Raw genomic sequence first — 12,675 nt, 5'->3', positions numbered from 1 at the left:
TCATCTTTGCAAGTTAATTTGAATAGTAAATATTATAAGAAATTAGTAAGTGTTATACATTTTTAAAAAGGTTATTCTTTGTAGATTTTCACAACATACTTTATTTATATTTTGTATTAAAAATTACGTTTAAATAAATCGAAAATGAAATAAGGACAAAAACCTGTGTTTTTAAAATTGATTAAGAGTTTTGACACTTACCAACGTCCTCCCTACTTTAGATTCGAATGTTAAATGGTAGCCTAGTTCTTAAATAATAACATATATAAAAATTGGCTGCGCCTTTTTGCGCTTTTCGAAGTTATTGGTACAAATATGATAAGAGTCCGAGAAACGGAAAACCGCTATCTGCTGCGGTTTCGAGTGTTGATTGTTTCTATTGATAGTTTGAGGTAAGTTTTGTTATTTACTATTAAAAAAACATAGTTATGACAAACTTTATCAGTTTTGCACGCATTATGTGTGTGAATAAATTTATCAAAACTCTGCACACGAACCTTTTTTTTAAATGGTATATAAAGGGCTGATTTTATAATAGTTCATTACAGATTCAAAAGATATTAATATACGCGCGTTTGTTAAGGACAGACATTGTATTTTTTAACATTGAAATGTCTACCTTCAAGTTGTCTAAACGTGAAATAATACTTTCGTATATCGAAGGAGGAAAAACTATGGAAGCAATATCAACTCTTTTGAAAGAAAATCATCAAATCTCTGAAGACAACATATGCTTCATTATCAGTGACATTCAAAGACGTATGATTCCCGTTTTCAATACAAAATGGGAGCAAGCTTTCTCGGAAAAAAGAAAGGTTTTTGAAGAACAATTGGCTGGACTTGGAATATTCTGTGACTATACCCACTTCAGAAGGCGTTTTAACCGATACCACTCCATCTACATCTTCTGGAAAACGTGGAAGACCATGCATATCTTACGCAGACTCGTCACAATCAAGCAAGAAAAGAAAAAACCCAGTGTTGCTTAATGAATATGGATTTGAGCATATTTATAATGCATACATACAGGGATTACGTTCGATAGAAGAAGGAACGGAAGCAAAACTTGTGGAAACATTAAGATTTGCTGACAGAGAAAAGAAGATATTAATCTCGAGTCTCATAGAAAATCCAAGGCAGAATAAAATGCTTATAGACGAAGAAGCATTAAGCATTTTGATTGACTTAGATTTAACGAAAGCACAATACTTGTATTTGAGAAATTTAACAGACGAAAGAAACTGTTCTATATTCCCACCATATTACAAAATACAAGAGATTAAACAAACCTGCTATCCACCATCTGCAACTATTGAAATTACAAACATAGGAGCAAAAGTAGTAAAACTTCAAGATTTATTAGATCACACAGCAGCCAGGATTTTAAGAATAGATTCTGTATATAAAGATGGATTAAAACATTTACTTCTTTACAGTAAATGGGGATGTGATGGTTCATCAGGACAAAGTCAGTATACACAGAAGCTTCCAGAAGAGTCTGAAGTTGTATCAGATGCTAACTTATTTATCACTTCTTTAGTACCCATTAAATTAATTAATGAGCTAACAGGAGATGTAGTATGGCAAAATCCTGTACCTTCGTCTGTACGTTTTTGCCGTCCTATATTATTAGAGTTTTGCAAAGAAACGCCTGAGAAAACTAAAGCCGTTGTGGATGACATAAAATTGCAGATAAATTCGTTGATCCCAACTTTGATTAATAGAGAAGGCGAGGGAGTTCAAGTAAAACATGAACTTTTCTTAACAATGATAGACGGTAAAGTAGCTCAAGTATTAACAGAGACACCTTCTGGCTCCACATGTACAATATGCAGAGCTACTCCACGGCAAATGAATGATTTGACGAGAGTGACTGCTAGGCCTGAAAATGAAGAAAGTTATCAATACGAACTTTCTACATTACATGCCTGGATACGTTGTATGGAGATGATTTTACACATTTCCTACAATCTTTCTTTTAGAACATGGTCTGCAACGACTGAAGAAAAGAAAAGACAAAAACAAGAGAAGAAAACTCTAGTACAGAAACGTTTTCGTGATGAGTTGGGACTGATAATTGACCAACCACGTCAAGGAACAGGAAATAGCAATGATGGCAATACTGCTAGGAGATTTTTTTCTAATGCAAGTTGCTTTGCTGAAATTACTGGTGTGGATGTGACTTTGATAAAACGTCTCTACATAATACTACAAGCACTTTCATCAGGTGTGATGGTAGATGCGGAAAAATTTGGTAGTTATGCTATGGAGACTGCCAGGATTTATGTCAGTAATTATGAATGGTACTATATGCCATCCTCAGTTCACAAAATCTTAATACACGGAGAAAGTATTATAAAGCATTTTGCAGTGCTTCCGATTGGTCAACTTTCGGAAGACGCACAAGAATCCCGTAATAAGGATTACAAAAACTATCGCCTTCATCATGTCCGAAAATGCTCCCGAGCAGCCACAAATGAAGACGTATTTCATACTCTTCTTTACACATCAGATCCATACATAACAAGCATTAGAAAACCATACAGCAAAAACGTTAAAGAACTCGATGAGGATACACTACATCTTTTGAAAGTGAACGAATTAATTTTAGATCGGGAAGCTCGGCAAGTTTAGTTGGCAAAAATATATTAATAAATATTTATACAAACCATATAGGTATAAATTGCAATAGGTACATTAAACCTTTAATGTGCATTTAAAATAATATTAATAACTTTCAATACACTTTTTTTTTCAGTTATTGTTTAAAGTAGAATTAGCTTTTCATATTTTTATCGTATCTTGGTAATGTAGTTGCATATTTATGTCTTAATTCCTACGAAACATAAACAGTTACTAACATAAAAATGAATAAACTCCATTTATTGATCGTTTTTATTGGACTTTGATTTTTAATATTTTATAATAAAATATGTATTATACTAATTTATACCAAACTATCACATTCGAAGCCTTATATATTCCTCTACAATAACGAAAAATTTCAAGACATAATTTTAAGAAACAAAAAAGTTATTGATTTTTGATCCGAAACGCACCCATATTTTCCATAGTGTGACGAAGGAACAGGATTAGTCCACAATACTTCATTAGTGTTGGTATCAATAAGTCGCAATGGCACTAAAGATGATATAAATAAATTAGAGTCTGAAATTAGATTCTCTCTCTCTCTCTTCAGACAGGGGTTGTTTGTATTCGCTTTGTCCACTTGATCCATCACAGCCCCATTTGTATTTAGCATTAAGTGGGTTGAACCCACTTTATAAACATCATTAATTTTTAGAAGTCTGGCTGAAGTGTGATCTAAAAGATCTTGTAGTTTTATTTGTGCTTTTATGTTAGTAATTTCAACGCTAGATTCTGGTGGATAGCACATTCGCTTAGCTTCACGAATCGACTTGTAAGAAGGAAACAATAAGCAATTTTTTTGTAATTAAACAATTTCTCATATTGTCATACTGTGCCTTGTTCAGATTTAATTCTATAAAAATGCTGAGTGCTTCGTCTTTTGAATACGCTGTTATATGTGCTGGTTCATTAAGAAGACTATTGCGTATTTCACTTTTTTTTTTCTGACGGCAATGTTCGTAAAACTTCAACAATTAAGGCTTCTTCTACTTCGCCACGAGACTTTAAGCCCTGTATGTACGAGTTCAATATGAAATCAAGTCCACATGAATCAAGCAATTCCTTGTTTTTACGTTTTTTTGTGCTCACTGAACTATCTTCGTACGTTTTAGAAGGTCTTCCTCTTTTTTCTTCTGATGTAGAAGGTTCAGGTTGGCATGTAGTTTCTTCTAGTTTCACCGTGAATATGCCATCCAACCAATTGCTGTTTTTACTTAAAAACAGATCTTTCTTTCGACCCGCTTTAGAAAAGCGTTGACGAAACTGGTTTATCAAGGATTTTTGAATATTTGCTATAATTTTTGCTATGGTTTCATCTGAAGATTCTGTGAAATTGCTTCGTATATAATGTGTAATAGAAACAACATAATTCGAATCACTTTCAATCAACACGAGACTTAAGTCGCGTCTGGTGCACGAGAATTCACTCGTTACTGCGTAACAAACTTTTGCTTATAACAAAAACTAATGAAGAACTGTAATGTTTAATGAAAAAGTCACTGTTTTATACTAAATAATGACAGAAGACGAGTGCAAAATTACTTGATAAAAACTAATTTATCATAATGCGGTTATGCGGTTTTTAATGGTACTGTTTGTCAATTGGAATCAAATTCTGTGAGAAATATGTGATAAAAATACCGCAAAATATAAAATATAATCTAACAATAGTGTCATATGCGTTTTTTGACGGTACGGGCAGAAAATTCCGAAAAATAGAAACTCTTAATGTACGAAATTAAGATTAATAAAAAGTTTACTGCATATTTTACGAAATTAAAACATGTTCCGCACTGAAACCGCAAGAAATTTTTGTTTGCCATCTAAGTATATCATATTTCTTACAAAATAACACAAAAAATAGAACTTCGGCAAGCTTCGGCAACTGTCATATCTCAAAGTCAAAGATTAGAAAAAGAAAATATTACATATGATGTTTATATATTTTTGTTTAAATAATGTTGTGCTAAATTACACATTTTTTTATATCTGAAAGTAAAGTACACATTCCAAGCTTTCTAAAATGGGGTAAAACTTATATGATTACTATTGTTTTCATACTATCATATCGAAGAAATGAAAGTTACAAAGTTGTTTTTGTATTTGTTTTATTCCTTATCTTCAAATGATTTCAACTGTGCTATACGAATGGTTAGAGATTTGAATCTTATTTATAATAATAGAGTAACTATTCAGCTACAATTTAAGGTATAATACATGCATCCCCGCATGCTTTTGTAAAAAGCATTTATGAGATAGCTCTCTTAAGAGGGTTCCCATAGTGCGACGCTCTAATGATTACTAATTGCGTTATTGCCTTCTTTATTCTTATTTTTACAGTTGGGCTCAATAATAGGATGAATAATGGGTCGAGGATGGTTCAAATGAAACAAGTTCGGCTATTTATTCCATACATATAATATACAGTTGATAGTCGATATAATATTTATCGACTGTAATCACTAGCTGCTCACAAGCGGGCAACACTTTTGCGCAATGAACTGTTATTTTACTCCGTCTTCAAAAAAGACAGACTATACTTTCTATCATTACAATAAAGGTCAACATCCAAATTTAGACTAAGGACAGTTGCCCAGAATGCATTAACTATTGGTGTCTACCACACTAGGGACACCCTGTAAGAACAAACTGCATTACCAACTTTACACTTTTCACTCTTAAAGGACCAAATTTGACAAATAATTACTATTAACACAAATGAAAGGCCCGTACATGTCTATGAAATAAAAAACATAACTAAAATAATTAACTAGTAGACTTACATTTTTAAATTCTTGACAACCATTCGACACCGTTCAAACTGCGGAAACCCTGATAAATGATGAATATACCGGAAATTATTATCAATATGGCATCCTGCATACAGCTGTCTGTTGATTATTTTGGACATGAAATGAGTTTAAAATCCGTTTTTCCACATTACAGTAAATTCAATTTATTGCTTCATATAAAGTTTACAATGGTCTTAAATAGCATGTAGGTCATTATTATATGATACCCTGTAAGGGCATAGCGATGAAGGGCAGATGACACCTATTTTATAAATAAAAACAATCTCTAAAACAACTAAACATTCTCAAAAAAGTATCCAATTAGTGATCGTAGCGCTATGTTATCAAAGTTACATAGTTAAAGTTCTGTTAAAATTTGACTCTTCAAAATGAAGCGAACAAATGAAGATGGTCTTTGATCCAACGTTTATATTCGGCAGTCCTATGATTTCCAACCATTCTTTCTTCCTTTTTCATTTGTAGGAAAACTTGAAATAATAAAAATAATAATAATAAAACAATAAAAACCTCGTAGTGAATTGTTTTAATAGCAGAATATCGATAATATGTATGCTTACAAGATCAACACTATCTCAAAATAATCGTTAACAACAATCGTCAAAATATACAAACAAATAGGCAATCTAAAGTAACAAAAGCAAAATTAGGCAAGATTTATGAATAAACTACTTATATAAGTCTAATCACGTGAAATATTTGGGCTTTTGTGTGATTTATAGACAAAAAAATAACACATGCCTATGCAATGTAACATTCTATTGATTTGCACTTTTTCTAACGCCACATCCCTTAATGCTGCAGCGTCGCATTTGTATTAATACCTAATTATTATCTTTGTCAATATTTTTGTCCAATTTAATTATAATACATGCGAATACTTCAATAGTACATTTGGAAAAACATTTGTTTTGACATTTGATGTACTTACTTCCCTTTGACAACGGTATCATGTACCTCATGTACTGCGAAATGGACACGGTTGGCATTTAAGATGACGTTACGTATTTTCGATTCCCGTGTTTGACACAGACCAATGTAATGCTATCTCTTTTGGCTTAAGACGGCACATAATAGTTAAACAAAGACAATAACACGTTTATGTTTTCGACGTCGAAATGCATCATATACATATAACGTCTGATTTATATATGTCGACGTAACATGTCCTTTAGTTTCCATAGTCTAAGGGTGCACCTAACGTTTTTTCGATGAAGATAATGACACGTTCAACTACGCAATTTGTCGTATATTATTTATGTAAATCCGTTATATTTTATTACTATTATTCTTGGCATTAAATTAACAGCGATAACTAATTTTATTTGTTATATTCAACTGTTGTTCTTTCATCTACGATTATCCTCGCTATAGTTAGGTGAAAAGTTGTGTGTTTTGCTCGGCAGCAAAGTTTACGCTCAGGTTAAAATACAAGCATTTGCGTCAAACAACAAATTTGCAGCCTTATATAACAAATAACTATTTGTTAGTTGTGCTGATATGGTACTTTGAATAGTGCCCTTGGATTCCATTATAATGTCAAAGGGATTTAGTATAAGACCAACAGGCGAACGGTAGCCTGGTTGCATTAATAATCCAACTCAGAGTTGCCTTCTCAACGGACTGTCAAACTTTTGGTATTATTCGTGTGGCATATTTATACTAAAGAAACTCTTTCACAGATTGGTCCAAAGTACTCAGTGCTAGCAGAACTAAGCTTCAATCCTAAGTCTCGAAAGATTGAAGTATCCGGAACGCTATTCTATCCTCCCGGAACACAGCTCTATCTGGACGCGGAGCTCAATATGACACTGCCCACGTTATATCCTTGCACTCTTAAGGCAAAGGTGCATGAGAAGCAGCCAAAAGAATTCCAAGTAAGTACAAATAATTAATCACACATTTATCCATCATAAATGGTCCGGTTAATAAAGTTGGACTTTAATACTACCTTCGGGATGAGAAAGACAAAATTAACATTTTTATCAAAATTTAGTTATGTATAATGATTAGCGAATCAAGCATAATTTCATCGTCACTTTTGTTCAAATATCGCCTCCAATGCATTAGAACAAGACCTGTCAGTGTGACACGGCCTTAGGGCTATCCTGCCTGTCAATCTAACGAGTTAGCTGCAACGATTTGGTCACTAGATTTTATTTTCAAAAAATACCAAATACGGGACATAAACTTTGATCGAGGTTTTCTCTAAAACTATTGTAGTGAGACTCATGGGAGTTTTACTCATGCATTCGGAATGAAACGTTTTCTGTGATTCTTTTGTTAACAGATACATGTCCGATTTTAGGGGTAAAAAAACGGTGTGCCACGGTACGAACCAGCGGACCTCACGAATTTTTATATGTGCTAGTTGTCGGATCTTGCTATTAGGTTTTCAACGACTTTTTTATCCGTAGCGCCATCTACGTGAAATCTATGAAAGTATTTCGTCACATTTTTTAATTTTTTTGTAGTAAGTTAAAACAGAAAGCTAAAGTGTTTTTTTTACTTTAGTTTTCTATTAAATCTTCTTAATTTAAAATACAATGAAATGTTTCTGTATAAAATATTAAGACATATTTTACTGCTGTCGATATTTTAACTTATACGCACAGTACTAAGTAAGTCTTTTATTCCCCAGGTAAACGCAGTCGGTGTGTGGTTCACTGGCGTAGACTTCAACATAGACGCGTTATATCAGGATCAATCAAAAACCAACATGGCGTCGCATCGTCTAAAACTTTTAATGAACAGTAAACACTTTAAAGACATTGCTGTCGATGCGAGATTTACTCAAGATAATCGACAGATCACATTCATCGGTCAGGTAATACTGCTGACAGAAAATATCGTACAAAATGTTTTGATACTCGTCGAAGATGACTGTAACGTTAATTTCTAAGTAACCCACATTTGTGAATGGGAAATGATAAGGACCAGTGCGAACCGGCAGACGGCAAGGCAGATAACTTTAAATTTGTCAATGTATATTTTATGCTATTATTATTACAATAAGGTATAAATTTCAATGCTCTGAGACGCAGAGAGAAATATGCCGCGATGATCCGAGGTCGGTCTTAGAGCAATACAATTTATACCTTCAAATTGAATAAAATACATTGATAAATTTAATGTCCTCTGCTTTGCTCCCGAACACAAATGAAATTGCAGCGAACTGAGGCTAAGGGCGCGTTCCCATTATATCGTAACGTGTTGTTTATCGTTGTATGACTGTCGCGTCTAGCCTGTTTCCATATCACGACTATCTTTCGTGACTGTGTTGTGGACGTTTATTTTGTCGTTGAACGACTGTCGTGTCTAGCTGTTCCCACTAGATCGTGACGACATTATCGTTTGAAGAATATGCCAAACTTCCGAAAGGAACTTACCGATGCAATATAGGTCAATGTGTAATATTTACGAACTGGTTTTAAAATCAGGTTATACGGCAAAGGTTAGTTTTTATTGCCTGTTTAAAATTCAGCTAAATATTTCATTTTAAGGGCGAATACAACGACGACAAATACAGAACACTTATGCGCTACATACTGCTATCTACGCAGAATTTCACGGCGTACGCAGAATTGGACGTTAACGGGAAGGCTTACAGTGTGAATTTGAACGCTGATCTCAATAATAACACTAATTTTAATATGGATGTTCATTTTGACCAGTAAGTATTTGATTAAAAGACTAATTTAATTGCCTGATCTCAAACTAGACAATTCCCTGTACTATGAGTACCAGAGCAATGGAATTCACTCCGGGACACCATGCATAACAACCAGAACAGAACCAATTCAGAAAAGTTAATTTCCTAAATTAGCCCTAGAATCGAACACGAGACCTACCCACCCAGCACCCACAGTACGTGCTGTTGGGTCACCGAGGTCGTCAAAATAATAAGCATCTAATAAAAGCAACGCCAACCTTAAAACAGGTACTCATTGATGTTTGACTAAAATACAGAATTACTCCATAAATAAACTAAGAGTCTCGTATGGTCTCGTGGGTTAAAGTTAACTTTAAGACCATAGATAATCCATGGTTTAGTGTTCAACTTCGTTTTATAATAGGGTTATATTTAGTCCATGGTTTATCTTCAAGTTAGACACTTATTGAAGTAATTTTTAAACGACGTGAAAAAAGGAGGAGGCTCGCAATTCGACTGCATGTTTTTTTTGTATGTATATTACGCGGTAACTTTTAGCTTCAGTAATGATCCCATTTAAATTTAAAGACAATATTCCATCTCTAAGGGTGGTCTAGGGGATGAATCCGGTTTCGCGCACTTTCTGGTAACCGATTTCAATAAAACTTGGCAAATAGATGTAATTCATGAACTTTTGAGGTCGATTTTTTTAGTACTCTACTGAGAAACATACAAAATATTTGGAAGCGCAGCTGCAGTGCCACTGTTGCGCCACAGGCGCGCCACTTTTGCAGACTAGATCAATATCTAGTATAATATAATAATAGTTAATACAATTATTAATCCACTAGGATTAAACTTTTACCAAAAAAAAAAGTCAACTCAAGAGCAGCTATTTTCCGCGATTTAACCTTCACTGGATTCGCGGGGTAGGAAATTGATTTACTTCCATTTTTATTGACATGGATTTCCGCAAAGTAACGCCTGAATCTATTAATTATTTATACTCGTGGTACAGCCGGCGCCCTCACTTAAGCATCCATTACATAATAACGTAATGTTTTTCAAAGATTGCGTGATCTTCACCTCTCCTACCAACGCTGGGCAACCCCAAAACAAAAACGCTTAGCGGCTGCATTCAACTGGGACGCCAACAGAGACCCATCGCAAAAAGTCAGCATTGACATTCAGCTAGACAACAAGGGAACCTGGCATCATGGCGGTTACGTCACTTTTTACTATCCCGGACGACTTGTTAATGGAGATTTTGAATTTCTACTTAGAGGTAAGTAAAAAAACTACAAATACCAGGTAATTAATGTTTTTGTCTAAAACATTATTATTTATTTATCCATTTATTTTATTGCCTCTTTCAGACTGGTTCTGCCAATGGCACGTCCGCACAAGCTGGTCGAATGAAGCAAACATCTTGTGGCGCGTCAAAATGTACTCAGAAGTCAACAACGAAACCGTCTACGCTTTAATATCCAGCTTGAAGACGCCTTTTGGTGGCTGGCAGGATACTAGCTTTAATGTTATGTGAGTAGAATTTCGTTCATTTCGGCGATCTCAAAATGGTCATAATTTGTTGCCCGACGGGAGAGATTTTGATTTCACGTTATTATATGACCACCAGTGGAAAATTAACCTCATAAACCAAAAGCTTTGTTGGACGGTGTGCATAGTTTATTAAGGACTATTCACACACATCAGGGCCGTGTCTGAGACGTGAACGCGCCGTGCTGGTTTGTATGAACTCCGGGCCCGTCCTGCCGCCAGCCCGGACACGGACATATGTGAACGACTTCCTGTAAAATATACTCAGCCATATTTTTTTGAGCCTCTGACGAAACACGGACAGACACATCACAGGACAGTTAATCGTGTTGTACTGTATGTAATAACTTCATTTAAATATACAAGTCACGACACTTTAAACTGCACGACTATCTGTCGTCACGACATAATGGGAACGCGCCCTTAGTATAATTTTAATAAAATTTTGTCAAATAAGAGAACCCTAACAAATGTTTGCCATATTTACCTTTACCCACAGTTGGCGTTACCACGACAATCTCCAAGCAATAAACGGAAGTATGAACTGGCAGGAGGACTACCTCGCCTTCAGTTTGCTAGGAGATTATCTGTTCAAAGCTAACGAGTTTTCGGGCGAAATCAGCGCGATCATCAATTCGACTATACCCACTTTACCTAGAGCCGCTGCGATCGCTAAGCATAAGCAGATTTGGAAGAAGGAAGCCGAGACTTTATTAAGCTTTCAGGTAAAAAAAATTATATATTTAATGTATTTGTTATGTCTAGCCAATAAAATTTTGGCATAATATTAGAAGGCCCGTAAGTAAACTTTCTGTCGCGACGTTCTCGCTATCTGGATGTACATATTATGTATATAGAAGTGGCAATTCTGGATTAAGAAGATTATCGGATTGTTTATCGTAAGTCTATATAACCTGCCATCTTTGACAGTCAGGAAAAGTTTTGACATGTCGCGACATATTCTGAAAAAATTAACCAGTTTGCCCTATATCGACAGTGGAAAGATAAAACGATGCTAGTGATAGAAAAGAAAGTAAGGTCTTTAGAATTTACAATTTATACTTGTAATCTATGTAAATTGTTAATCTGTGGATAAAATTAATAATAATAGAAAGTCCATCGTATGTCAGTCCATTTTTTTCTGAAAAATCACTTATTGGGGCAGGGTGGTTACCCTCGTTTTCCGCCCAAAACAATTACTGTCAAATAAGTAATACTCGAGCACATAAAAAACAATGCCAAGTACGAAGATTCATTCGCAACAGGCGACTCTTAATTTTATCGAGTATTACTTATTTGACAATAATTGCTTTGGACGGATGTCGGACGTCGAACGAGAGTACAGGGCCTGATGGACCTAATATTATTTTTACAAAATTTATTGCATATAACTCATTTTCAACCTAATTCTCGTTTAGTTGTACCTATTACCCATGAACTATCGATTTTTTTTAAGTTGTATTCGCTTAGAAAATTTTAAAACTAACGACGTTTTTACAGTACAACGAAGACGGACTCCTTATGATAAAATCGTCTTGGAAATTGGATAAAGGAGAAAAGGAGAACAACGTTACTGGCACTGTTAAATTAATAACTCCGTTCAAAGTGAGTATACCTATATCGCTGTCTTTATATACCAACGCAGTATTGTAGAATGCTACGTTTTTGAAGTAAGCATATGAAGCAAGACTCGAATGGCTAAAACAGTAAAAGTGTTGAATCAATCAGTTTGGAAAACATATATAGTAAAATCATTGACTTACAATTATATGGACGTCGGGTCCGCGCTAAAAAGTGTCCGAACTTATAGGGCGTTAAAATCGTATACAGAGCGTCATTCACGCTTTAGTCTTCGTTTGTTCGACTGACAGCGAAGCAAGCAAAATTAGACAGTACTGCGATAATATTACAATTTAAATTCAACGTTTTAGCTTTTTCATATTCCTTTATATGTCACTACGCTTAAATAGGTTGACTTGGGACATTTTTTTCGTGGTTTTTGTCCAG

At 34.6% G+C, this 12,675-nt stretch overlaps 1 protein-coding gene across 1 annotated transcript in view; it reads left to right on the top strand.

Annotated features, from left to right (window-relative positions):
* The window catches only part of LOC113227343, a 98,881-nt gene that overhangs the window by 36,734 nt on the left and 49,472 nt on the right, over positions 1 to 12,675 (top strand). Inside the window, exons 26-32 of the mRNA XM_026460236.1 lie at positions 7,142 to 7,336; positions 8,101 to 8,286; positions 8,963 to 9,132; positions 10,182 to 10,396; positions 10,488 to 10,650; positions 11,168 to 11,393; positions 12,169 to 12,273. Of these exons, the coding sequence (XP_026316021.1) occupies positions 7,142 to 7,336; positions 8,101 to 8,286; positions 8,963 to 9,132; positions 10,182 to 10,396; positions 10,488 to 10,650; positions 11,168 to 11,393; positions 12,169 to 12,273 (1,260 nt within the window). The remainder of the gene's footprint in view (positions 1 to 7,141; positions 7,337 to 8,100; positions 8,287 to 8,962; positions 9,133 to 10,181; positions 10,397 to 10,487; positions 10,651 to 11,167; positions 11,394 to 12,168; positions 12,274 to 12,675) is intronic.

The sequence above is a fragment of the Hyposmocoma kahamanoa genome, unplaced genomic scaffold, assembly GCF_003589595.1.
Source record: "Hyposmocoma kahamanoa isolate Upper Pololo Valley unplaced genomic scaffold, ASM358959v1 210, whole genome shotgun sequence".
NCBI classification, from domain to species: domain Eukaryota; kingdom Metazoa; phylum Arthropoda; class Insecta; order Lepidoptera; family Cosmopterigidae; genus Hyposmocoma; species Hyposmocoma kahamanoa.
Note: the sequence above shows the minus strand (reverse complement) of the source record. Positions and strands in the feature narration are given on the sequence as shown.